The following is a 26,976-nucleotide window of genomic DNA, read 5'->3' as shown; positions in this document are numbered from 1 at the left end:
CATTTTTTGATCATATACATACCTTTATAAGAAACTCAAAGAGGTTTTCACTGAAATCTTAGTTTATCATGATATGCTAAGAAGAATAATATCTCATTTTAGGTATGTTAAGGAAGTTTTTCCACTCTGAGTCAACTTTATTATGGTTTTTTTTTTCTTTTTATGGTCTTTCTCTGTCTCTATTTACTCTCTCTCTCTCTCTCTCTCACCCTCTGTGGATTCACTTTATACATGTACCAATTAATGGTTTATTTTATATACTGCTTTTCAATGTTAAATGTACTTTATTATGTTTTTTTTTTCTCTTTATTTCACTCTCTCTTTCTCTGGATTCACCTTATATATGTACCAATTAATGATCTATTTTACATACTGTTTTCAATGTTAAATGTACCAATAATTGTTATATGTACCTTGACCTATGGAGAGAACGATTATAGGCATTATGCCTGCTGTTCAATCCATTTCATTTGTAATGAATAAATATATTTTAAACTAACCCCCTACCTTTATTTGATATGCTCCTGCAGGCTGACATCCTTGTGAACCTGCTTAAGCTTGATTTGTAGTGCAGATGTTGATATAAACAATGTAATTAAAAAGTAACAAGTTTTCCCTTTCTTGTCATTTAATGACAAATCATTCATATTAATGCAAAGCACTGACACATAACAATTTAACAAAATTATTGGTCATTATGAAAAAATGGCATAATGCACCTTTCACACAGTACAAACATGCTATAATCTAACAGTCTTCAACTAACAGTTCATTGTTTTTGATTTATTACATGCACTGATAAAAAGATTTGCATACACTGAACTTTAAGACTTACGTGTCAACAAGTTCTAAGAACCTGCAGCCAATTATCAAACAATATCTTACAAGAGGGACAATGTACTGAATCACCAATAGGACATTGTAAGAGGGGGGCCAGTGGGATACTGGTATCCTCCCTGTGGAGGGGGCTGGCCAGGGAAAGGAGGGGGTTGTCCATTAAACTGTGGAATTGACACTATTGTTTGTGTTGGAGGAGGAAGATGAGGAGGAACAATAAGTTGAGGAGTAGACCCTGGAGGGGGTGGTCCTGCTTGGAAATTTGGAGGGGGTGGAGGTATTGCTTCACCATATATTCTATGTTCTTCAGTCATGAGTCTCTGTTCTTGGGGATTCACTCTGTGGGGAGCACTCAGTGTAATCTGCTGGGGCAGCATTGGCTGTGCTGGCCCAGGACTTGGACCAGACACTGGAGGTGGTTCTGGATTCCAGGGAGGGGGAGGTGTAGGGCTATGAGAACCAGAGGCAGAGTACATTGGTTGTTGGAAGGCAGGGGACTGGGGATGGCCTGGTAACTGAGGGGGCTGCTGTATGATGATCTGTTGTTGAAGCCCAGGTTGGCCAAGACTTTCTGACCCTGGGGAGGTCTCTGTCGGCTGAGGAAGTGACACCACTTGTCCTGGGGGTAAAAATTGTGGGGGTGGCTGCTGGGCCTGTTCAAACTGATGCCCCGGAGACGTGTCCCCTCTGTACTGTACAGAGGTTGTTAGTTGTTCTGGTGGTGGGGGCTGACCATACAGCTGGGGAGTGCTGGAGTATTGGTTATACTGGTATTTTTTGGCCTCCTTATGTTGCTGTCTCATTGAGGACTTTACTTCTTCATCCTCATCATCACTATCTGTTAAAAAAGGAAAAGAAAAATTTACCATTATTTTCCTAACAAGGAATGGAAGCCTGATAAATAAATAATTCATTTTTTTATTGTGGTATGGACCCAAAATAAAAAGAATAAGTGAAATTACAAAAGCCAAATGGTGTCTCTGGTTACTGTGGAATCATCATTGTTCGTGGGGGACCAATGTTCGTGGATTTCGTAGGTTACCCTTACCCACAAATTTACATCCCCACGAACGTTTATTTTGTAAACATATTGATTAATTGAATTAACCGTATAAACGAGTAACCCACGAAATTACGTCCCCTCGAACAAATAAAATTTTGCATGTCCACGAACATTGACCCCCACGAATTAAAATGATTCCACAGTATATTTAATTTCATTCTTTTGTATTGAACACAACAAAGATGACTTTATTAAGTCTTTATTACTATTATCGTTGGATTGTGAGTTTAAAACATTAAGAAACTTTTTGGCTTCACAAACCCTCCCCTTTGACACACTCTATAAAATTATAATTACATGTATATAGATAACACTGGTATATGAAAAAGTGTTTACCTTCAGGGAATAAATATACTTTGTCCCTACCCCCTCGAAAGTTTAAGCAAACTTGAAATTGACATACTGACATACTGGTATAATTTTCATACAAAATGGTGTGGCCTTTTTCTTCAATTACCTTTCCTGCTCTTCCTCTCTGGTGACTCTGTCAAACTGTCAGATGCAGATCGTTTAACTCCTACAAAAATTATAGGATTACCATGTCAACTGGATTCACAAAAGGACTTCAATTTTACTTTCTTTTTTTTTTTTTTTTAATACATTTTTAAATAATTTTTGTAAAAAATTCTGCTCATCACTTCAAAATTTCTATTTTTAGGTCACCTGAGTCACTCAGGTGACCTATTGCTATCTGTTTTCGTCCGTCGTCGTCCGTCGTGTGTTAACATTTGAACATTTTCAGCTTCTTCTCTGAAACCGCTGAACCAATTTCAGCAAATTTTAGCATATGGCATCTATGTGTGAAGGGGAACAAAATTTGTGAATATCATGGTCCCTGTCCCCCTGGGGCCTGAGGGGTGGGGCTAAAACACCAAAATTAATGCAATCTTTAAAAATCTTCTTCTTTACTCCTGGACATCAAGCAGTCAAACTGTTGGCATGATTGTAATAAGCATTGACCCCTCTACCAAAATTGTGAAATTCATGGCCCCAGGGTCAGGGGTTCTGGTGCTAGGGCGGGGCTATATAGATCATATAGTGGAAGTGCATTATTTCTTTGGAAATCTTCTTCCCTACTCCTGTGTATTATTGAAACAAATTGAATACATAGTTATGATAAGCAAGAGTGGCTCTAACAAAATGGAGAAATTCATAGCCCCAGGGTCAGGGGTTCTGTTCCTGGGGGGGGGGGGGCTTTATAGATCATATAGTGAAAGTGCATTGTTTCTTTGGAAATCTTCTTCTCTACTCTTGGGTATTATTGAAACAAACTGAAGACATAGTTATGATAAGCAAGAGTGACTCTACCAAAATTGTGAAATTCATAGCCCCAGGGTCAGGGGTTCTGTTGCTGGGGGGGGATATAGATCATATGGTGAAAGTGCATCATTTCTTTGAAAATCTTCCTCTCTACTCCTGGGTATTATTGAAATAAATTGAATACATAGTCATGATAAACAAGACTGACTCTACCAAAATTGTGAAATTCATGGCCCAAGGGTCAGTGGCTCTGGTGCTAGGGCGGGGCTACATAGATCATATAGTGAAAGTGCATTATTTCTTTGAAAATCTTCTTCTCTACTCTTGGGTATTATTGAAACAAATTAAATACATAGTTATGATAAGCAAGAGTGACTCTACCAAAATTGTGAAATTTATAGCCCCAGGGTCAGGGGTTCTGTTGCTGGGAGGGGGGGGGGGATATAGATCATATGGTGAAAGTGCATCATTTCTTTGAAAATCTTCCTCTCTACTCCTGGGTATTATTGAAATAAATTGAATACATAGTTATGATAAGCAAGGGTGACTCTACCAAAATTGTGAAATACATGGCCCCTGGGTCGGTGGTTCTGATGCTAGGGCAGGGCTATACAGATCATATTGTGAAAGTGTATTATTTCTTTGAAAATCTTCTTCTCTACTCTTGGGTATTATTGAAACAAATTAAATACATAGTTATAATAAGCAAGAGTGACTCTAACAAAATTGTGAAATTCATAGCCCCAGGGTCAGGGGTTCTGTTGCTGGGGGGGGGGGGGTCTATATAGATCATATAGTGAAAGTGCATTATTTCTTTGAAAATCTTCCTCTCTACTTATGGGTATTATTTAAACAAATTAAATACATAGTTATGATAAGCAAGGGTAGTGAATTTCATGACCCCTGGATCAGGGGTTCTGATATTGGGGCCGGGCTCTATTTATTTATATATAGTGAAAATGCATTAATGCTTTAAAAATCTTTTTCTCTGCTCCTGGGTATTTTTGAAACAAACTAGTAAGTACATTGTTATGATAAGACATGATGCCTCTTCCAAAATTGTGAAATTCATGGCCCCAGGGTCAGGGGTTCTGGTTCTAGGGTGGGGCTATATAGATCCTATAGTGAAGGTGAATTTTTTCTTTGAAAATCTTCTCTGCCCCTGGGTACTATTTAAACAAACTAAGTACATTGTTATGAAACGCAAGGATGCCTCTTCCAAAATTGTGAATATTATGGCCCCAGGGTCAAGGGTTCTAGTGAAAAGGTGGGGGGGGGGGGGGGGGCTCTATTGATTATATAGTGAAAAAGCAACATTTCTTTGAAAATATTCTTTTCTGCTTCTGGTTAAAAAGCAAAGAATCTAAGTATATAGTTATAATGAGCAAGAGTGCTTCTTCCAGAGAAGTGAATTGCATGATCCCGGTCAGATGTGCTGGTGTAAGGGTGGGGCTCTTGATAATATATTGAAAATGCATTAATTCTATTAAATAATTCTGTCTGCTCCTTAGTGTTAAGCAGATAAACAAAGTGATTACTTATGATGAGCAAACTTCTGGTCCCAGGGTGAGAGACTCTAGTGTTTCTCGGTGGGGAGGGGGCTCTATTGATTGATATAGTGAATCTGTAGTAAAAATGCATTATTCCTTTAAAAACTTTTCACTTGGGCATATCAGAGACAAAAAGATTAAAAGTTTTAATAAGGAAGGGTATTTTTACCAGATTTTTGAACATCTGGACCATTTGGTCAAGTGTTCTGGTCCTGGCCAGGGCTCTATTAATTTGTATTCTACTGAGAGGAGTTATTCCCCTTTGCCATTTACTTTTGATAATTAATCACTGTAAACAATGTACTTGAAAGGTTAATAGAATAAGAGAATTATGCAAGAATTTTTATTATATAATACAAAAAGTATTTTCATAGTTTTAATGATCAGGTAGACTTGTAAGTAATAGATAAATAAAAATGGAACAAAAATAACTTGTCTTATTAAATGTTCATCAAAGACCAAGAGAGGCCAATGTAAGAGATTTGAACAAGGAATTAAAATAGTACAGAAGCACTGATAGTTTTTTAATATACTTTATAGTGATAGTGATAAACGGGGAACAGATTAGAACCTTATTTATAAACTGTCAATGAATACTAGATTAATTATTTTGTTGATCCTGATCACCCTATTTTTCCTGCTTTTGGGCAACAAAGCTTCACCTTTCAGTTCATTTTATACTCTATGGATCCTCTAAATTGTTGTATTATACTCAGGTGACCGTTAAGGCCCTTGGGCCTCTTGTTCTTTAATTATAATTTTTCTTTATAATTCTCTGGATTTGAACATTATTGAACTACACTAAACAGTATGTTTTCATATCAGTTTTTCTATGACCCTTCTGGTGAAAAGAATGTTTAAAAATATTTTCTCTGCCACATCTATACATTCCTTTGTCAAATTTCAAATCTTTCCGTGGTCCCAACTAACAAATGGGGTAAATGGAAAAAGGTGAAAAAACTTGGTTCTTTACTATATGGACTTTAGAATTCTACTACATTATTCTCCAATAAATCAAGAATAAATCACAAATGTCATCAAAAAATTATCAAATCAGAAACACATATAAAGTTGTAGATGCGAAATTAATACTTCACTTTAGAATCTAATAATTAATTAGACCATATCAATGTGCCATCTTCTGCAGTCTAAACAATTTGTATTTCCTAAAGAAGCTGATAAATGTTGATTTTTATAGCTAAATGGGGCTGTTCCTCGGACCTCCCCACAATATTTACACTCTGTGATTTCACTGATAAAGCAATAAAATAGACCACTGATTTCCCTATTTTACATTCATAAAAATTAATCAATATATGGTACAAACAAATTTATAAATGATTAAAGGATATTTTTAATCCAATGAAAGCTCCCATTGTCTGCATTCCATTGCAATTGATACACAAGTAAACAAACAAGTTGACCCTCTGGTGTTATAAATGGAACAGCCTAATTGTGACATGGTGACCTAATTCATTTCTCTATAGAATAAACAATCAGCTGTATTTTAGAGCTGCTAATGCCTCAGCTTTTATATTTCAAAACAACATTTCTCAACCTCGGAGGTTATCATGCAACATTCACAAAACCACAAACTTTATTTCTTAAATACATGTAAATGTTAAAAAGTTCACTGAGGAATGAGCTTAATAGGTCTGTGAAGCCTAAAGGACTTTTCAATAGATTTGAACATGTACCAATCAAGTTGATTTTTCAGCAAACTTTATAACATTGTTAATTATTTGTTATTTATTACTTTTACATGTACATTTACATGTATAACATTCTAACAGAAATATACCAACCAGCTGTTCAACTGTAGTCTGTACAATGCATAAAGCTTTGACCTGTGTCATGTTATATGACCTCTTGAGAAAGAACATTTTTGCTTTCAATAGGTTCCATGAATATTTGCAAATGTACATAATTATTCTACTCTAGGGGCTGGAAAGGGATGCTTGTAAAATAAAAACTCTTTTGTTCTGCCCTTGACCTAGCTTTGAGGGCCTTGATTTGACAAGTTTAAAGCTAGGTCATTCAAGGATGGTTGTAAACATAATCTGACCTAATAAAGTTTTCCCATTCTTGTCAGAGAAGAGTTTGTAAATGATCCATATATCTCCCTGTGTAATACTCTAAACTCTTTTTGTGGCTTTATCCAAGACTAGTGGACCAGGATTTAAACTGAGAATGATTCCATTACACTTTGATCAATTGTGATCCTTCTGTTCTTCTTCAGAACAATTTCAAATACTTTTCTTTCATATGTAGTTTTAAAACTTTAACCCCCTAATGTGGCTCCATAATAGCCCTTAGGGATCATGATTGCACTAAGTCTGAATCTACACTACATAAGAAGGCTTTCCTGTGAATTTTATGTTTTCAAGCCTAGTAGTTTTAATTTAGAGATGAAGAATTCTGACATTATTATTTGATTAAATATTTCCTCTTGGGTAGAAAGTATAACCCTTTCACTGACCAGAAGTGAATTCCCTTAACCCAAGGATGCTTTGTGCCAGGTTGTGTTAAAAATTGGTTCCACAGTTCTGTAGCATGTGAAAATTAAGAGACTACACACAGACAAGCTTTTCAGCAATGATTAAACAAGCCTTTGGTTCAGGTAATACTGAAGGTAATTGTTACCTGTAGGTAGAGCTGGAGGGGGCATCAATTTTTTGTCTGTTTCATTAACTGACTCCTGTGGGGGTGAGGCCAATCCTCCAGTGTTTGACTGCACTGTGTAGGTGTGGGTTACCCTAAAATGATATCAATGAATTTTTAAAAGGAAAAATCAGATAATGTTTGACATTCAACAGTTTACTTTCAGTCACCTTTTATTATGACTTGACATTGCTTAATTTATCCTGAAATAAACATGTGAAAAACAAGAGGCCCATGGGCCACATCGCTCACCTGAGCACACTGGCTAGACTAAGGCACAAATCAGTTCAGTAATGACCGGGGGGGGGGGGGGGGGGGGGGGGGGGGCTTGAATTTTAAACTACCTGATGATGCTTTCATGTCAATATAACAAATGAATTTGTTGTACTTGAGAAGATTTTAAAAGAATTTTCCCATTTATTCCTTTGTAAAAATTTGATCCCCAGTTGTAGCTCCTCCCTATCTCAGAGGTCATCATTTGAACAAACTTGAATCTACATTACCCGAGGATGCTTCCATATCAATAAGACTAACATAGCTTTTCTGTTCTTGAGAAGAAATTTTTTTTCTATATGTTCTTATGTAAAACTTTCGATCCCCCATTGGGCCCCACCCTACCCCCAGGGGTCATCATTTGAACAAAATTGAATCTTCACTACCTTAGGATGCTTCCATATAAATTTGACTCATCATGGCTTTGCTGTTCTTGAGAAGAAGATTTTTCCTATATTTTTCTATGTAAAACTTTGATCCTCTATTGTGGCCCCGCCCTACCCCCGGGAGCCATGATTTGAACAAAATTGAATCTACACTTCCTGAGGATGCTTCCATATAAATATGACTCTTCATGACTTTACTGTTCTTGAAAAGAAGATTTTTAAAGATTTTTCCTATATATTTCTAAGTAAAATTTGGATCCTCCATTGTGGCCCCGCCCTACCCCCGGGAGCCATGATTTGAACAAAATTGAATCTACACTTCCTGAGGATGCTTCCATATAAATATGACTCTTCATGACTTTACTGTTCTTGAAAAGAAGATTTTTAAAGATTTTTCCTATATATTTCTATGTAAAATTTGGATCCTCCATTGTGGCCCCGCCCTACCCCCGGGGGTCATGATTTGAACAAACTTGAATCTACACTACCTGAGGATGCTTCCGTATAAATATGACTCTTCATGGCTTTACTGTTCTTGAGAAGAAGATTTTTAAAGATTTTTCCTATATATTTCTATGTAAAATTTTGATCCTCCATTGTGGCCCCGCCCTACCCCCGGGGGTCATGATTTGAACAAAATTGAATCTACACTTCCTGAGGATGCTTCCATATAAATATGGCTCTTCATGGCTTTACTGCTCTTGAGAAGAAGATTTTTAAAGATTTTTCCTATATATTTCTATGTAAAACTTTGATCCTCCATTGTGGCCCCGCCCTACCCCCGGGGGTCATGATTTGAACAAACTTGAATCTACACTACCTGGGGATGCTTCCATATAAATATGACTCTTCATGGCTTTACTGTTCTTGAGAAGAAGATTTTTCCTATATATTTCTATGTAAAACTTTGATCCTCCATTGTGGCCCCGCCCTACCCCCGGGAGCCATGATTTGAACAAAATTGAATCTACACTTCCTGAGGATGCTTCCATATAAATATGACTCTTCATGACTTTACTGTTCTTGAAAAGAAGATTTTTAAAGATTTTTCCTATATATTTCTAAGTAAAATTTGGATCCTCCATTGTGGCCCCGCCCTACCCCCGGGAGCCATGATTTGAACAAACTTGAATCTACACTTCCTGAGGATGCTTCTGTATAAATATGACTCTTCATGGCTTTACTTTTCTTTAGAAGAAGATTTTTAAAGATTTTTCCTATATATTTCTATGTAAAATTTGGATCCTCCATTGTGGCCCCGCCCTACCCCCGGGGGTCATGATTTGAACAAATTTGAATCTACACTTCCTGAGGATGCATCCATATAAATATGGCTCTTCATAGCTTTACTGCTCTTGAGAAGAAGATTTTTAAAGATTTTTCCTATATATTTCTATGTAAAACTTTGATCCTCCATTGTGGCCCCGCCCTACCCCCGGGGGTCATGATTTGAACAAACTTGAATCTACACTACCTGGGGATGCTTCCATATGAGTTTCATCTTTCCTGGCCCTGTGGTTCTTGAGAAGAAGATTTTTTAAAGATGCTATTCATTTTTCACTAATTCTTAATTATCTCCCCTTGAAAGAGGGTGTGGCCCTTCATTTGAACAAACTTGAATCCCCTTCACCCAAGGATGCTTTGTGGCAAGTTTGGTTGAAATTGGCCCAGTGGTTCTGGAGAAGAAGTCGAAAATGTGAAAAGTTTACAGACAGACAGACAGACAGACAGACGGACTACAGACAAAATGTGATCAGAAAAGCTCACTTGAGCTTTCAGCTCAGGTGAGCTAAAAAGCTGACAAGTCAGCAAGGGCTTGCAGAGGGATATGTATCTGAAGATGTGGTTAGAGAAATGAGAATATGATATCTTGATAAAGAAAAATGAAATTTAAATTTATGAGGAAGAGTATTTAACATTAAGCAACTACTGTAGGATATATTCCCTTAAAAAATGTTTTTATCTAACTGATTGTAAAAAATATCAAGTATCCTTGTATTTATGCAAAGGCCTTAATATCCTACAGAAAGACAATAAATTGTAGGGTTTTCAATAAATTATAAAATAAAAACAAGTAAATGTCAAAGTGGATATAGCAAGTATGAATAATGAACCATAAATCGCTTTTCAAATGAACATATTTACGACCACCTACTAGGTTTTTGAAGATCCAAAATAGCAACAGTTAAATTAATGTCAAAAAAGCAAATTCACGGAATTGTGGTCCCCTGCTTCAAGATCAAGGTCATCAGAATTGTGGTCTTAGTGGTTAGGAAGTAATTATTTATGGCATTTATGGCATGTTGTAATGTACATGTCAAATATAAATACCCTATCTTCTCTCATTCAAATGTTATCAGTAATATTAAAATTTTTGATAATTAGGTCAAACTTCAGGGCCACAGGATTAAATATTATAGTACAATTGGAAACGTCTTGTCACAGGTAATGTACATATCGATTATGAAAGTCCTATCTTCTCTCCCTCAAAAGTTATCAGCAATGATAAAATTTTTGAAAATTAGGTCCAATTTGAAGGTCAAGGTCAATGAGTCAAATATCATAGCATATTCGGAAATGTCTTATCACAGGTAATACACTTGTGAAATATGAACGCCCTATCTTCTCTCAATCAAAAGATATCTCTTATGTTTGAAAATTAGGTCAAACTTCAATGTCAAGGTCACGGGGTCAAATATCATAGCATGTTCAGAAACATCTTATCACAGGTAAGGTAATGCACATGTCAAATATGATGCCCTATCTTTTTTTATTCAAAAGTTATAATTAATGTTATTTTTTTTAGAATTAGGTCAAAATTCAAGGTCAAGATCATCAAAGTATATTTGGAAACTATATACAGTATGTATTTCTATATAAAAGATTGATTGTCCATAGTGGCCCCTACCTATCCCCAGGGTTCATGATTTGGACAAACTTGAATCTACACTACATGAGGATGCTTCCATATAAATATGATTAACAATGGCTTTCTTATTCTTGAGAAGAAGATTTTTAAAGATCTTTCCTATTTATACCCATTACCCAAGGATACTCTGTGCCAAGTTTGGTTGAAATTGGCCAAGAAGATTTGGAGAAGAAGATAAATTGTGAAAAGTTTATGATGACACCAACGACGAAAGAGGACAAACACATTTTGATCAGAAAAGCTCACTTAAGCCTTTGGCTCAGGTGAGCTAATAAGCTCTAATGGTCTCTGCCCAATAGAGCTAAAAAAACAGAACAAGAAAATTGTGGATAGATAGAAAGCCAATGGGCAAAAGAGTGATTACTATAGGGCAACTCTGACTTTATAGAAGTTGCCTACAGAAAATGTATGCCAAAAGTCAAATGCAGTAAAACACACTTATAATAGAGTGTCAGGGACATATGATTTTGCTTCCTTAGAAATGTAACTCATTATATCCATTAAGTTCACAATATATATATATATTTTAGAGCCACAGGGAATAATAAAAATCATTTCACTATAAGAATCAATTCATTAAGAGTGTGATTGCTATAAGCATGTTTTACTGTACTATTTTCAAGTTTCTTTATACTAAACAAACCTGCCCTCCTCTGAAATGGAAGTATGGACAGAATACACAGGAGACCCAAGTGGTGGTTGAGTACTTTGTGACATTACAGGTACCCCTTCAGACACAGTAGGAGGTGCCCCCAGTTGATAGGGGGCTGGAATCTGTCCAGGAGGTGGTGGCCCATGTATGAAGTGTGGTGGGGGTGCCTGGTATCCTGGAGGTGGTCCTTGGACTATTTGAGCTGGAGGTGGACCATGTATGACCTGTGTTGGAGTTACAGTCTGAATGACATGAGTGACTGGTGCCTGGACCAGCTGTCCTTGGGAGGGAGACTGAGACTGTACAGGGGGTGGTCCCTGTACCACCAGATTTGTCAGGTGGGGTGGACCATGCTGAAATAAAACATATACATAAACTGCATCTTCTAAATGAACTGAATTATAATTATTCATTTCTAATTTATATATTTGCAATTTATTTTGAGGACAAGAACTAACATTTACAAATTTGAATATTGCTGCATATTCTGTTAATGTACTTTTTTGTGTACGAAATCCACTTGAAAGTATAATAATTGTCAGGAAATCAATGGGTATCAACACACACTCGTTGCAAGTCATTACAATGATATTTTAACAAACCTCATAACCTAGGAGGTTTTCTGGTACTTTTTCTTCTGGTTTTTCCTCTGTAAATCTCCTTTTATTTTCCTCCTTCAGGGGTCCATTATAGCTGTATCCACTAGTTGTGGAGGAGGTAACAGCCACTGGAGAGGACACTCTAGCTAGTGGGACGCTGCTGATAGGAGCATACGTGCTTGTTGATGGTCCCAGTGAAGTGGAGAAAGATGGATAGGCACTTGAGATGGGTGGTCCATAACTACTGACTGGAGCACCAACACTCATTGGAATCTAAAGTAAAAGTATTTATTTCACTTTTCATAATAATAATTTTATTATCAAATAGAAAGTCATGGACCAGACACATATTACACTATTTCTGCCATTGACCTTGAACTTTCACAAATGACCTTGGATCAAGGCCATGGCACATCCTCAGTTTTTAAGCATTCTTTGTGTGATGTATGAACTTAACAATATTTCTCGATTACCAAAATATGGTCTGGAAACAAATTTATCAACATACAGACAAACAGACAAAGAGACATGGTGAATACCTATATACTCCCAAAACTTTGTTAAGATGGGTTATAAAGAACAATTACCTGTTGGATGATCTGTTGGGCTGGCATGCCAGCCGGGGCTGGAGACCCCCACATCGGTAGTGAAGCTGGCACTAACTCTGGTTGTACTGTTGTCATCAGAGGCTGAGGGCTACTGGCAGGGGGAGGATTTCCCGGATAAAGATGCTGAGGCCCCAAATGAGGAACAGCATGAGGAGGGGGTACCTGTGTCTGTACTATTACCTGCTGAGGATGAGGACCTGCTATCGAGGAACCTACTGTAAATAATAAAACATTTAGTACAAACTTTGTAGCAAATTATCTCCTTCATGAATGTGCCACTGAATTTTATATTTACTGGGAGAAATTTAAAAGATATATCTCCAGTCTTCTATAAGAGTTTTCTTTTTCTTCATATACATGTATTTAGATTCTGACCTGGGTTATTGGAAGTTAGAACAGGACTAGAGGAGAGAACTACATTTGTCATCACCGGTTGATTGATAGCAGGCATGGAATTTAGTGGTTGTAATCCTATATAAAGATTAAAGGAGACTATTAAATAACATCTTAAATTGAATCAAAATTTTGATTCAAATGCATTTGAAATGAATGAAATATTTCATTTTCATTTTTTTTAAAATATATTTTGGGGGTCAATTTTCCATACAACAAGTTCTTAGTACTGGTTAACTCTGGTATCTAAAACATCAGTGGGACCACAAAATAATTTCCAAGAAATTCAGGGCGAGGACTCAACATAAAAGTTCTCATGGCAAAACTTTAAGTTCATTATGTTACATATGCAAATTCAGTTATCAGGTAATTTGATTCTCATCCCATTTACAGCATTTCCTTTTTTTTAAATTACAAATTATAAATAATTACAAAAAAATCCTGCTGTTTACCAGGTAGATGTGTCATTTATTGGATTGTTATCTACTCAATACATTTCTCTAACAAAACAAATAATTTAGTTTCTTACAAAAATTTAATTGAATTCAATGTGTTTATTATTTAACTATGATTTATTCTGAAGCAGTTGCCCTTTAAATTCATCACAGGTTTCCAAATAAATTAATGTGTTTTCATCAACATATTAAACAATTGCATCCATCAATTAATATTTCTAAACAATTTTAAGACGTTTATGCTTGAGATTATGGAACTAAATTGTGTGCAGTCCGAACAGTGTGAATTTCTTAAAGATGTCAAGATACCTAGGTTGTCCCTGCATGATAAGGACAATCTAAAATGTTAAGTATAGCAGGAAACTGCCTTAATGTCATTTTGTAAAATTGCTCTTTGAACAGTGAATACACATTGAGAAAAGTGAGGCAGAAAGCTTTACTGAGTTTTTGTAAGTAAATACTGCAGGGACATCAACATATCTCCAGTTGTCAAGATACCGAAGTTTACCTGTACTAAAAGTAATATATATTCTAACATTCAGATATCTAAATTGACCTGTACTAAAACATAAAATATAATCTTACCCACACTGATTTTATTTTCAAACTGACCAATGTTTTAAAATGAGCTGGTTTTGAGTGTGTTTTTACCTGGCTGGGGTTGTAAAGATAATGCCTGAGTGACACCTGACAGAGCACCAAGAGTAGGGTGGCTAAATATCCCTCCTGGGGTACCTGTATAAATAATCCAATAGTCACTGATATAAACATGTTAATGTAGGTAACGATTAAACCTTATCATCATACAATGCTGATACTGTCTGCATTTAAAGCTTTTCTGTGAAATTTCTCATACATTTTATTTCAATATATACACATTAACTCTAAGAGTCCATGGTCTTACCTGAAATCTTAAAATATCTTGTCCAGTCAATTGGATTAAATAAAAATCTTTATTAAATACATACAGTCAAACATCGTTATCTCAAACTCAATGACGCCGAGAAAAAACTTCAAAATATCTGAGAATCTGAGATATTAAGGTTAAAATACATTAGGAAAATTTAAAGTTGTTGGGACTTCGAACACACTTGAACAAATCCATGGTCTTTGAGATATTCGAGATACCTAAGTTTAACTGTATGTACATGTAAATACTTGGCACAACCTGTTTCACCCCACTTTATATTCCTTTTGAAAATTAATTATTTCAAATTAAAAGACTGCTTTAACAAATATAATCTATTCTCTGATTATTTGCATTTCTGGAACAAAAATACAGCATTAGAAACAACTGCTGATCAAGATCCTGGGATTCTCATTGTCTATGGGAAGTTTCATTGCACTAATTTGTTGTAAGAAAAAAAAACTATGGGACTGAAATGCTAATTAAAAAACAAATAATTTCTCTGGCTTTCATTGTGACACCATCATTACTGCTCTTTCCTGCAGATAAAATATAACTTCAATGAATTTATACATTAATTTAAATTCCCAAGGTTATAGATATGGAATCTATGGGCAAAATATCAATGCTCACATGATGTAATACCCCACCGGTACAGACACACTGGTCCTATTGTCCCTCTTTATTGATGTCTGTCAATTTTAAAATTTGAGAAATTTCACTAAAGAGAAAATTCGAGAAAATGTCTGACAATCCATGTTATCCTTAAAATAAAATTCCATAAATATTACAATAGCAGACAGTGTTAGCATTGCATGGTTAGTATTCCTAAATTCTTAAACACCGAGGATCCTGAGGTCTGTAATCTGACATCAGTAAAAGTCAGCTGACGGAAGACCTGTGGAATCAAATGTAATGAATTTCTATCGTCCTTCAGGATTCAAAGACCTAGACGACCTCCGATTCAAAGTATATGTTCCCTTGTTATCTAAAACAATGTCAATAATTATTCTGGAAATATTCTTTGTTAATCAAACATACAATGATACAATAAAATACGGTAAGCAATAATTCATATCTATTCATCGATATATATTTTCATCTTTTTAAAATTTTGTTTTGCTGGAAACATTTGCTTAAAACTGTCAAATGCTTCAAGAAGTCCTGTCTAAAATATATATGGATGAATGAAATGTAAAATCTACTAAATAACAATTTCTCATATAAAAAGAATAATTTCATTATTCATAAAATATGATGTAAATATCAAAACTAATCTATTCAGTGGATGGTTTGGAGAAAATAAGGTCAGCAAAAACAACATCTTGGGGTTCTTCTCATCCTGGTGGCCTCAAAATATGGACAGAAAATTCAGATATTAAAATACAGACTATTTCCTGGGCCCTAACAATACTGAATTCTCCTTAACATTAGGAGCGCCTCTGGATTAGCCATAGACTTACTCTGCTGCAGACCTGCTAATATGGTAGCTGTAGCAGGGGATAGAGTGGGTGGCATAGCAACCAAAGCTTGCTGGAACTGGGCATAATCTTGCTGCACCTAGAAGAGACCAAAGCATTTGATTGATTATACAACCTATAGTGTAGGTCCATGCAGTCTTGTCACATCTGTCAGCTGTCTGTCAGTGTCCCATCAAGATTTCTAAAGAGTACCAAGTTCACTGAAATCAGGGGTATCAGTTTTTCAAATATGTGTACCTTTATTTAATCATTTTGTGTAAAATTTATGGATGGCAATTGCTAACTGGTCCGACAACTTATTCATTGATCAGAACAATGGAAACCTTGCAAAATCTGCAATCAGTTATCAAAATTCTCATATTGAAAAAAAAATTAAAATGAAGTTCAAATGGAGATAATGTACATGTTCATGTAAATCAAATGTAGTCTAGATTATGCATAGGATCTCCCAAGATTTATGGTTGGATATGATTTTTATCCAAGGAGTTGTGTGTTTTCTATACCAGATCCTTGCAAGAGGTAGATAACACACAGCTATTAGATAAGAGTCATATCCAACCACAAATCATGGAATATTCTTTTTACCACATGTTTTACTTATAACTATCACATTTTACACAGTTTTTATGTATCAATCTACTTTGTCATCATCATTTTCATGCAAAAACCATCGTGACATCACTACTGTGGATATTAAACTGACATCATATAACTGACATCAACTATACAAAGGAGCAAACATGTGATAAATAAATATCCTTAACAATAAACGTAAGCCAGGTTTCTACAACCTTTTCTTTTTATGTACATTTGTATGTTCATATGTGGTATCTGAAACAGGTCTTTTAAAAAACTTAACTTTGCACAATACTTTATATTCTACTACAGAAATCAAAATGTTTAGCAAAAATAAGAACTTTGGTGCTAGATTTGTTGATTCAAATACTATTGAAGTGGACTTCAATCACACTTCCAAATTGTTCCAGAGTCCTTTGATTTCTAAATTCACCATAAATATTTCATACTCTTGTTTTTTTCTTTTCCATTTTTCCCATTAAAAGAAATCTAGATAGATAGATCTAAATCTGGTGAATTTATAGTTGAATAATGACAGATATAAGTTGACTAGTTAATTAGTACAATGTGTTGCAGTTAACCAATTAGCAATTCCCTATTTGATTGCCATTCTCTGACAGTAAAAATGGTCATAAAAAAATAAAGAAGTCTGTGGCATAGTTATTAAGTGTTAACGTTTGTAGCACAATAATTATTAAGAAGGGATATATATGTATATATATATTTTCTACGTGCATATATTTAAAGCACATGTAAAATTTGAAGATACCGAAGACACTTTTTTTAAAATTGCTCCAATAAAGGTCACAAGTTTTTCTCAAAACAATTTTGAAATATGTTAATAATTTCGTTCTGGGAATATATGTTAAAATTCATATACACCATAAAATGCCTACTGCCAATCCCAATGGTGATAACATAAAAGCTTTAATCCCTTCAGGACAAATAAATCCCAATGGTGATATCACAAAAGCTGTAATCCCTTTAGGACAAATAAATCCCAATGGCGATATCACAAAAGCTTTAATCCCTTTAGGACAAATACAGTGAAACTTATCTAATCCAGATGTTGTGTAATCTGAAATCTTGCTTAATACGATGTTAACTTTAAGTCCATTTCCTTAAATTCATTTGTTTTAAATGTTGTCTAATGCAGAATGTTGTCTAATCTGGCCATTTTCTCTGGAACCAGTGGTGTTCGGAATTTAGGGGTGAAACGATACACCTCCTTCAAGGTTCGATACGTATTGTATAATTTTGTCTCGGTTCGGTTATTTTCGATATGATACATTTTGATAGAAGGAAACAAATTCAACGTTGTTTTATGCTTTCTTTTTCTAAATCTAGTCACATATTTTACGAATTATATTTGCAAATTGACTAGAAGAAATTGATTAAAATTATTTGACTGTCAAAAATTATTTTACAAGCTATCAGTCATCAAAAATTTACGTTTTCTATACTTATTTATACCGAGTAACGTGTTTTACCTTATGCCAAACCCGACTGAATAACGATCCCGACTGAAAAATGAACCGAACCGAAAATTAGAGACTTTGCACCGTGTATCAAACCGAGAAAAAATACCGCAGTGAATCGATACCGCGGTGAACCGTTTCACTCCTAGTTCGGATTAGACAAGTTTTACTGTAAATCCCAATGGTGATATCAAAAAAGCTTTAATCCCTTTAGGACAAATTAATCCCTGATTACAAGTCCCTTCTTAGTAAACTTTGTGCAAAATACATGTAAATAAACACATACATGTATGTAAAACTCTCAGTATATAATTTTTAGAAATAATTGCTTCCCTAATCGATAGATACACGCATATATTTTTGTGTGATATACTGTACATACAGTGTAATACACGCATATTTGATCATTACATTACATGTACAGTGGAAATATTATGCATTAGTGATATGAACATATTTGAAACCAGTGATTTGATATACAGTATATACATTAAATAAAAATCTTCTCTTCTATGGATCTGAAAGACAAAGCAAGTTAGAATTTCACACACAACAAACACAACAAAACCTTGTCCAGGGGCCTGACTTATGTCATTTCATACAAACCTTTACACTGCAAATGTATGTAATTCTGTATGAAAATCGGGTGGGAAATATTATCCAAGTCATGCAAATCTGATTGCTGTGTGCAGATAAAAAAAAAAATTCATAATGAGATGATTACAATTTTCAACAATGAAGTGTTGTTGATTTTTTCCTGACCTAACAAGATTTTTCAGCATTTTCTGCCTTTCATCGATGGCTTTTATTGTGTACTCTCCTTTGCATGTACATGTATCTGGAAAAAAATATAAGTGGTAACATTAATTTTAAACAGTACAAAATGTCTTTACTTACTGTTTGAATCAAATTTTCAGCCAGCTGTTTGGCATTCTGAAGTCCAACAAGCAGTCCATGTCTGTTAAAAAAAAAAACAGTAAAACTGTCTATAAATATGTATAATAAAATTGTGTATATTTCACAAGAGGCCCACAGGTCATGAAAGTCACCTGGGTATCATGTTATGACTAATTTGGCCACACTTGGAACTAGAATTCTGAAGTCATGTAACAAAAATTTTAGTTTGGTGAGGACTCTCTGATCATATCATAGTCATGCAGCATCTTAATGAAGCATTTGGACAACTCCTTGCATATTAAAACTAATTTAAAGTGTTTTGGCGGTAATAACAGCAACTATTTAATAGGTTAGGTATGTAGTAATCAAGTTAACAAGGCAAACAGCTGGCAAAGTCCTGTCTCAGTAGGTGTCCACCTTATGCACATACCAGTGACACTCCTTGCATTTCATACGACTTAATTTTATTTCTAGATTCAGATAACTTGTTCTACTGTGTACAGTTTACAACTAAACCGGTGGTTGTATTTAATTACAATACTTCATAGGTGGTTCCTTCAACTAAGTAAACTGCTTAGTCACAGTAGTCAGTTATCTTTGATCAAATAAAGACATAATACATATATCAGTGTTTGTTCCTTATTTTATAATATACTTGTTTAATTCACTAAAAGTTTTCGCCATGGCAAGTGAAATACATGTATTTGTTGATGGCCACTAGAAATCCTGAAATGTCGATGTCCAAATGAAAATTTTAGGTTCCATTTACTGACCTGATAGTAAGTGTGACTTGGAGCACTGTGATATAAAATTTTCCTTTTTTTTTTATATTTGTTTAAATTTTGGTGTTCATTTTATGCATCAATTTTGAATTTGCATCATAGCATAAAAACAAAGAAAAATAAATTCAATATCATGAGTAAAATTTTACAAATGTCAAGAAAAAGTTTTGTACATTTTGTAACATTTTTACTTACTGAATATGAACATGCATGGGTTCAAATGCCTCCCTGCCAGATAAAGGTTCCAGAAATCCTGATCCTTTTCCTCTCAGAGTAACTTTAGCACCAGTCTCTGTCTGGATGTGGTTTAAAAATGAGCCCTTGAAATACCACAAAATGGAACATTTAAAAAAAAATCATCAATAAAAACATCTTGTATGATGTTTCATAATTTAATCAAGTTTTCTTGATATTTACCATTGGTCCTAACATTTTATTCTTAACATCAAAGTTTGGAGGTGCATGTTCTAGACCTATGTATAATTTCTCCTGCAACACTGGAACCTGCAACAATGATATCAAAAGTCACACAAAATTTCTTTCAAACACTAAACTTTCTATATTTTTTTTTTCAAAGAAAATTAAAAAAAATTGTGCTTTAAGTTCATCTTCATCAATTATATATTTTCTTTCTCATGTCATAAAATTTAAACTAAAATATAAGAGTTGTGGTTAAAAGACAGACCAAAGTAAAGTTGTTGTAAACCTTTCATCTTCAGGAATTGAAAAAAGGATCTGTGTAGAATAAATCTTACCCCTGATGGAATTGGAGGGGGCTGGGTTTCCAGTGACATGAGGGGAGGGGGTTGACTCAGCATTGGTCTCTGTATTGGAGCCACAGGTCTTGTGATGGGTGTGAATCGAGAACCTTTAGACTTCATACCATTAAGTATGATTTCATTTATCCTCCCAACAGCAACTACAACAATTGGTTCCAAGTCAATTTTTGGGGTCTTCAAAGATGAAATATTTTTTTACATTTATCTTTTTCTTTTCTTTTCTTTTTTTTTTGCATATACAAAATTGTACACCCAATATAGATCAAGGAGAGAGGTGATAAACCTGAGAATATCAATGTATAAATCAAAATATGTAGATGCATCCAGGTCCTGAAAATACTGATAACGTTTTCTACAGAATACTCACTGTCTACTGATTCCTGAGTTGAACCCTGGACACACAGATACAGTGGCCTGTCTCTGAAACAATAAAAAGAATTTCTTTGTAAAACTGTTGTCTGTCACTGCTTTTTTTTTAAAATCTTAACTCATCAAAATTAGATGATTATACACCAATACATGGAAAAGCAGCTCATATAAACATCCATGTTTAAACTGCTTGTCACAATACACAGAAAACAAACTAAAATACCCAAGATTCCTCATTTTCTCCTCTGGTGATAAATATCGACCTCTAGTTGAAACAGCAGATCCACTTAGTTTAGATATCTGATAAAAAAGCATAATATCATTATATAGTTTTTCAGAAAGTTGCAGTAATAATCATTGATTTTGTCTTGCATTATATGATAATTAATGAATGTAGAGAAGAAAAAAATGAAAGCTCATTATAACAAAAGAAGCTTAAATTAGAAAAAAAATTCTTACAAAGTCACACATTAACTGCACGTTCTGATGTGGTAAATATGACTACAATGATATTATCTCACCTCTTCCTGCGTGGCTCCCCTGGTTAGCATATTTCTACATCCAATTGGAACATCATTAATCTCTACCTCAGCTACAATAAGACTACCTGGCTGTGAGGTACTCTAAAAAGACAGTTTCAACAATGTTCTAAGAAAATCAACAAAAACCAATTGGGTGAATTCACCATGCATCGGACACCCTCGCACCTCAACAAGTTCTAGCGATATCGCTACCGACCGAATATTATCAAAATGGAACTTAACATGTAGTATGTGGTTAAAATATAAATTTTTGACACAATCGTGTGCTCTTTATTGAGAAAATATCATTAAAACCCGATTTTTTCGAAATAAGTCAGAATTCACCATGGATCGGACAATATTCACCATGCATCGGACATACGGTATTTTAACCAGAAAAATATCACACCTTGATATCGGTGCTTTAAAATGAGTGATATCGAAACATTTTTATCTTTTATTAAAAAATTAAACTTCTAGTTAAATTTGAATTACTATTTTGATCCACAAATGTGAAGAGATTTTAGGTGCATCACATCGCCTTAGAAAAGCTTTACAATGCTAGTAATATGGCAACTCACGCCTTTGTCTCGTGGGTTATCATCATCTAGTTTAAAGAAATAAATTGGGTCCACTTCTAGTCGTCATATATCGATATCTTGTATTTTCACTTAAAATTTAGAGTTTTTATTTTCTATTTCCGTAAAAACAGCTGTCATCTGGGTTTTATATGAGAATGGAAGTGATTACCCATGCATCGGAAAATGTCCGATGCATGGTTAATTTGTGTCCGATGTACGGTGAAATGAACATAATAGTAAAAAACAACTCTAAAAATTATTATACAAACATTGAAGTAGAATTTTTGAAAAATTTCTGTAAAAATATCAATCATTGACAAATTTTACCTAGGCCCGACTCGTTCCGTTGAAATCTATTTAAAAGAGCGACAACTCTAAAAATTACAAAATCGTAAAATTCTGGTTACTCCCCCATTGATGATGCAAAATATGATGTAATTTCAAGGCCATTCTTGTGGTATTTTTATCACAACATGGAAATAAAAATCGGCATCATTAAAAAGTTTAAATCTTCACCTTTAAGACAGAAACAAGTAAAAACACGGGGAGACTCAGGTTCAATGAAAGTTTATTGCTTAAAGTTGTCCGAAGCAAGGTATGTGTCCGATGCATGGTTAACTCACCCTATATACATACAATGTAAGATTCTGTCTATTGAATTTGGAAAAAAAAAGTTACAAAACTAGAACTGAAACAAATCACAGAAATCTGATACTTCATAACAATAATGTTTTGTTCAATTCTTTAATTTGGTTTTAGATTTGAATTAATATACTAGTATCTATTTTTTTCATTTGGAATACTGAAAGTTATGCTCCAAGTTCATCTAATAAGTATGATCTAATACACATACACTGACTAGAGAGCATCAAACACCTAAACCCCTAAACCTATCTATGTGCATAAAAATTGTCTTGAAAATTATAGATCACTAGTACAGAAACTTCCCCATTTCAAAATAATTACTATTAATGAAAAGAAAGTTGTTGAACCTGGGAAGACTGTGAATAATTTGATAATTTCACAAAATCCCAGTAAAGTTTTCAGATTTTGAGAGATCCCACCTTAGGTTTGAGACCCTGCTGTTGTGACAGTTGGGATGGTTTCAGCTTTCCTTTAGCAATAAGCATTGCATTGACTTTTGCTGCAGCCTCAGCAGCAGCCTCCAGGCTACTCTTGTGTGCATGATCATCACTCCACCTACTGACACGCACACTGCAATATTAAAATATGTCATCAAAATTGACGCTGATCTTCCAGCCTTGCTTGCTTAGGAAATCAAATATGGAGACATGGAGTAGATGTTAAATCAAGAAAAATGCTCTAAATTTACCCTTTCCAAAAAATTCTTCATTTTCAGTTGTTTTAAGTCACAAAATTATTCTTCCTGATAATTTAAGATTGACAATGAAAAAGATTGGTACCCATACTACATTTCTATTGAGCAGATGGATATAACGTGACATTAAAGCAAAGTTCTTGAAAATCACATTATTTTTGTAAGGACTGTCAAAAATCTTAAAAAAAAAAGAAGAAGAATTTATCAATGTCTTCAACATTTTGAGAATTGTGTTTCCACCATAATATATTCTGTTTTAGTTTTCTGTAACACACCTCTACTGGTTTTGCACTCATCATAAAATACTGAACTGGCCTAATACATGGTTTGTGCCTGATAGAAGGAAAAGTGATGAAAGCTTCATGGGAAGAAAGGGAAAAAGATGTTCTTATGAGAAGAAAAATAAGTCTCACTGTTCCTTTTAGGAACAATGGCTAGGGGAATAATAATAATTATAAAACTAAGTTAAAATCAGTGTTTGAAATAACTGTGCACCCGACCGCCCAAGATGCACAAATTTTGCCGCAGATGGACAGATTTGCACAGGTCAAAGCCTGGCTGGACATGTTAAAATTTGCCATAAATTAAAATTCATATATTTAAATATCTCTCAAATCAACTAATAGTATCGGTAGCAAACTGTAACAAGCAAAGGGGTAGAATTCCGGACGGAAGTTACGGTGATCATGCCCCATTCACATTATAATTGCTAAAACATTTATAAAAGACTTTTATTTTCTCGAGCTAGTAGATTTTTGGCAGGGCTGACAACTTTCACTAGCAGTCAGCCCTGCATGCCTAGCTAATTCTACCATGAGTTTCAAACACTGTGAAAATGTGTCTTTAATTTATTTAATCTACTTCATCAATATTGCAGTATATTTTTGGGGGTCCCTGTATACATTATCTAAGTTTAATATAATGTTTAAAATATCTTAATCCATTTTAAATTGAGTCATTTACTGTAGATTTCCATTTATTCCATCAAAAGGGCAGTTCACTCAAAATGCATATAATTACCATGGAATTAGAACTCTTTTTTTAGCAGTGTTTAGAGGCCCGTGTTTAGAGCCTCCTTAATTAAACCTTATGAAGGGTAGAGCCCTGACAAGTCTAATGACAGCACCAAAACTACGTTATCATGATAACCAACCGTTCCCCCTTTGCTAAAATTGAAATTTTCAGATAGATATGCATATCACCTTTCAATCTGATTAAAATCAGATTATTGATATGCTTTGAAATTCTGATAGTCCCTGTACAGAGACTTTGTACAGCGACAATCAGAATTTTGGAGCGTAACAAAGATCTGATTTTAATCATATCAGGTTGAGCACACACCACTAAATGGTGATTTAACACCCATTTGTTGGTCAATCGCCCATATTGGAGTCAGTTTTTACTGACCAAATGGTGGTCTTTGTTTATTCAAATCCAATTTTTATTAAAATAAAGCAAAGGTGCACTGGCATAGGCATCGGGGAATTTTAGTAAACATATTGAATTCCTCACACAATTATTAAAGTTCAGTCAATTTTCCATGTGAAATTTCTGTGGAACTTCGTAAAAAAAAAAACACCTACAGCATGATGGCAAAACTTGCTCAATCTATCCAAAAAAATATTTTTGTATAGTTGGATAAAAAATTCTATTTAGACCAGTGGTTTAACTCTTGACAAGTTAACTTTCATTCGATCTTTGGATCTTCGTCTTTATAAAACTTTATAAAATCCCGTTAAACATGAGCTCCTAATCCCTTATTGGTATGGTAGGCACTTATTGCTATAATACTCATTTTTCTACATTTGTAATGTAACATTTATTCTTTATTTTCTTTTAAGATGAAGTTACAATTTCGTGTGACCTTTTGTGGTTTAGTATGCATATTTATGATGAATCTGCTATATTAATCAATCGTTATGAATAAAAGATTCACAAAGTGACAGTTGCAATTATTCTTATTTTTCTTCCAAGAACATCATTTTGAAGAAATAATTTTATCATGATCTCGCTTTATGTCCTATTTTTATAAAGAATAAAGCCATTGCGTACAAAATAAAATGAAATAAAAGTGAATTCTCATCTTTTCTTTTATTTCCTAATTGAAAATTGACACCAATGTGCCTCAAAAGTTAAATCAGTCTTTTGACCTGGTTCAGAAAAGATCATTTTTTATTGGTTTAAATAATTTGATTGGTTGCCCAGATGATAGAAATAGAAAGTAAGAAACACAATTGATGAGTGCAACAACAGTCAGGAAGGAGGGAATTTTTCTTTTTAAGTAAAACACAGGAACGTTGCACTTGTTTCCATAGGTGAAGACTTTGTCAAATACTTTATCAAAAAACTCTGCGTTGAATTTCTGATTTTTTTGTCCAGAGCACAGATAAATATCTATATTTTATTTCCCATGAGTTAAAATTATGTGCCATTTCACGACATTCCACAGAACTGAACAAAACAATTTTTCTCTCCCAAATGGTCAGTAAATAATGACTCTGATTAGGGCAATTGACCATCAAATTGGGGGGGGGGGGGTTAAATCATCATTTGGTGGTGTGTGCCCAACCTGCACATTGCAACAATACATATAGATAGAATGTTCTATCGTTAAAATGATAAATGTCCTACGGACCCGGTTTCACGATAGAATTCGTTCTGTGTATTCACTATGTGGCAAAACAAACATGGGCAATAACTCGAACTCAGTGCATTTACTATAAACAACTTAGAGAGTTCCGAATGTACAAATGGCGTGTAAATTTGAAGCGAGAAAAAACGTTGAGAAAATTAGTTGAATTTTCATCTTTATTTGGAATATATTTTAGGTTTAAAGGCATACACAACCTCTAAAAGGTTTCTTATAATTAATTTGGAAGTTATTTTCAGTGCAAATCCTTTCGTATTCTTCAAAATCGTTTCGGAGCAATTCTGCAATTTTTTGCTACATTGCGAGTATATGGGAGGTATTCTAACTGTGGTGAGGGCTTGTCCCGATACACAGTTAGATTATTCTAACTACAATACATAGTGCAGTTTGATGTACAGGCGCTTGTTTCTGTAATAAAAGTTTATCCACATGGTATTATTTAATTTTACTATGGAGGTAAACTTTTATTACGGAAACAAGTGCCTGTGGTTATGGTGGTTTGAAGGGGCGGATCTATATATGATCTACGTTAAAAAGTGTAGTATCATATAAAGCAGTAACAAATACACAACTGTGTTAACCCCAACGATAAGGCTGTAAAACATAATACAAAAACACAACAAAATACAAACAAACAAATGAAAAAATCATCACTAATTTCGCATAATCGGTCCTTCTATGCAACACCTCCTCACCTTTCGTACGCCATCAGCCTCATTTAGACGTCATTTCCGTTTACAAAATATCGATCCCGATAAAGAAACATGAATATTTCTTATCTGAAAAAAAATATGTTAAGGAAACAAATTAATTTTTATGCACCAGTGATTTAAATTTGTTGAATAAAAGCAAATTATTCTGTCATTTAAGCGAGGAGTGTAGGAAAACATATTTAAATCGGGATTGATATTCACTAATGCAAACACCACCACGCTCGATTTCCGATTTCA

The 26,976-nt window shown here is 34.4% G+C and overlaps 1 protein-coding gene across 2 annotated transcripts; it reads right to left on the bottom strand.

Moving 5' to 3' along the window:
- Positions 1-610: 610 nt before the first annotated feature.
- LOC133181997 (KH homology domain-containing protein 4-like) lies at positions 611-26,815 on the bottom strand. 2 transcript variants are annotated; one of them, XM_061316688.1, is made up of 18 exons: positions 26,722-26,815; positions 23,102-23,252; positions 21,457-21,558; positions 21,159-21,235; positions 20,934-20,986; positions 20,543-20,706; positions 20,205-20,291; positions 19,983-20,107; positions 19,006-19,066; positions 16,037-16,133; positions 14,318-14,401; positions 13,194-13,289; positions 12,798-13,033; positions 12,214-12,483; positions 11,603-11,964; positions 7,354-7,466; positions 2,358-2,417; positions 611-1,675 (listed from the first exon to the last, which is right to left on the bottom strand). In XM_061316688.1, the coding sequence occupies exons 1-18, from the start codon at positions 26,742-26,744 to the stop codon at positions 906-908; spliced, it is 2,931 nt and encodes a 976-aa protein (XP_061172672.1). In that variant the 5' UTR covers positions 26,745-26,815; the 3' UTR covers positions 611-905. The 2 variants fall into 2 exon arrangements, with proteins under 2 accessions (XP_061172672.1, XP_061172673.1); XM_061316689.1 differs by having other exon boundaries at positions 12,798-13,030.
- Between the last annotated feature and the right edge of the window lie 161 nt (positions 26,816-26,976).

The sequence above is a fragment of the Saccostrea echinata genome, unplaced genomic scaffold (genome assembly GCF_033153115.1).
Source record: "Saccostrea echinata isolate AGI-Se365-2 ecotype Australia unplaced genomic scaffold, CSIRO_AGI_Sech_v1 ptg000009l, whole genome shotgun sequence".
Classification (NCBI taxonomy): Eukaryota; Metazoa; Mollusca; class Bivalvia; order Ostreida; family Ostreidae; genus Saccostrea; species Saccostrea echinata.
The sequence above is the reverse complement of the archived record's forward strand: the minus strand, read 5'-3'. Positions and strand labels throughout refer to the sequence as shown.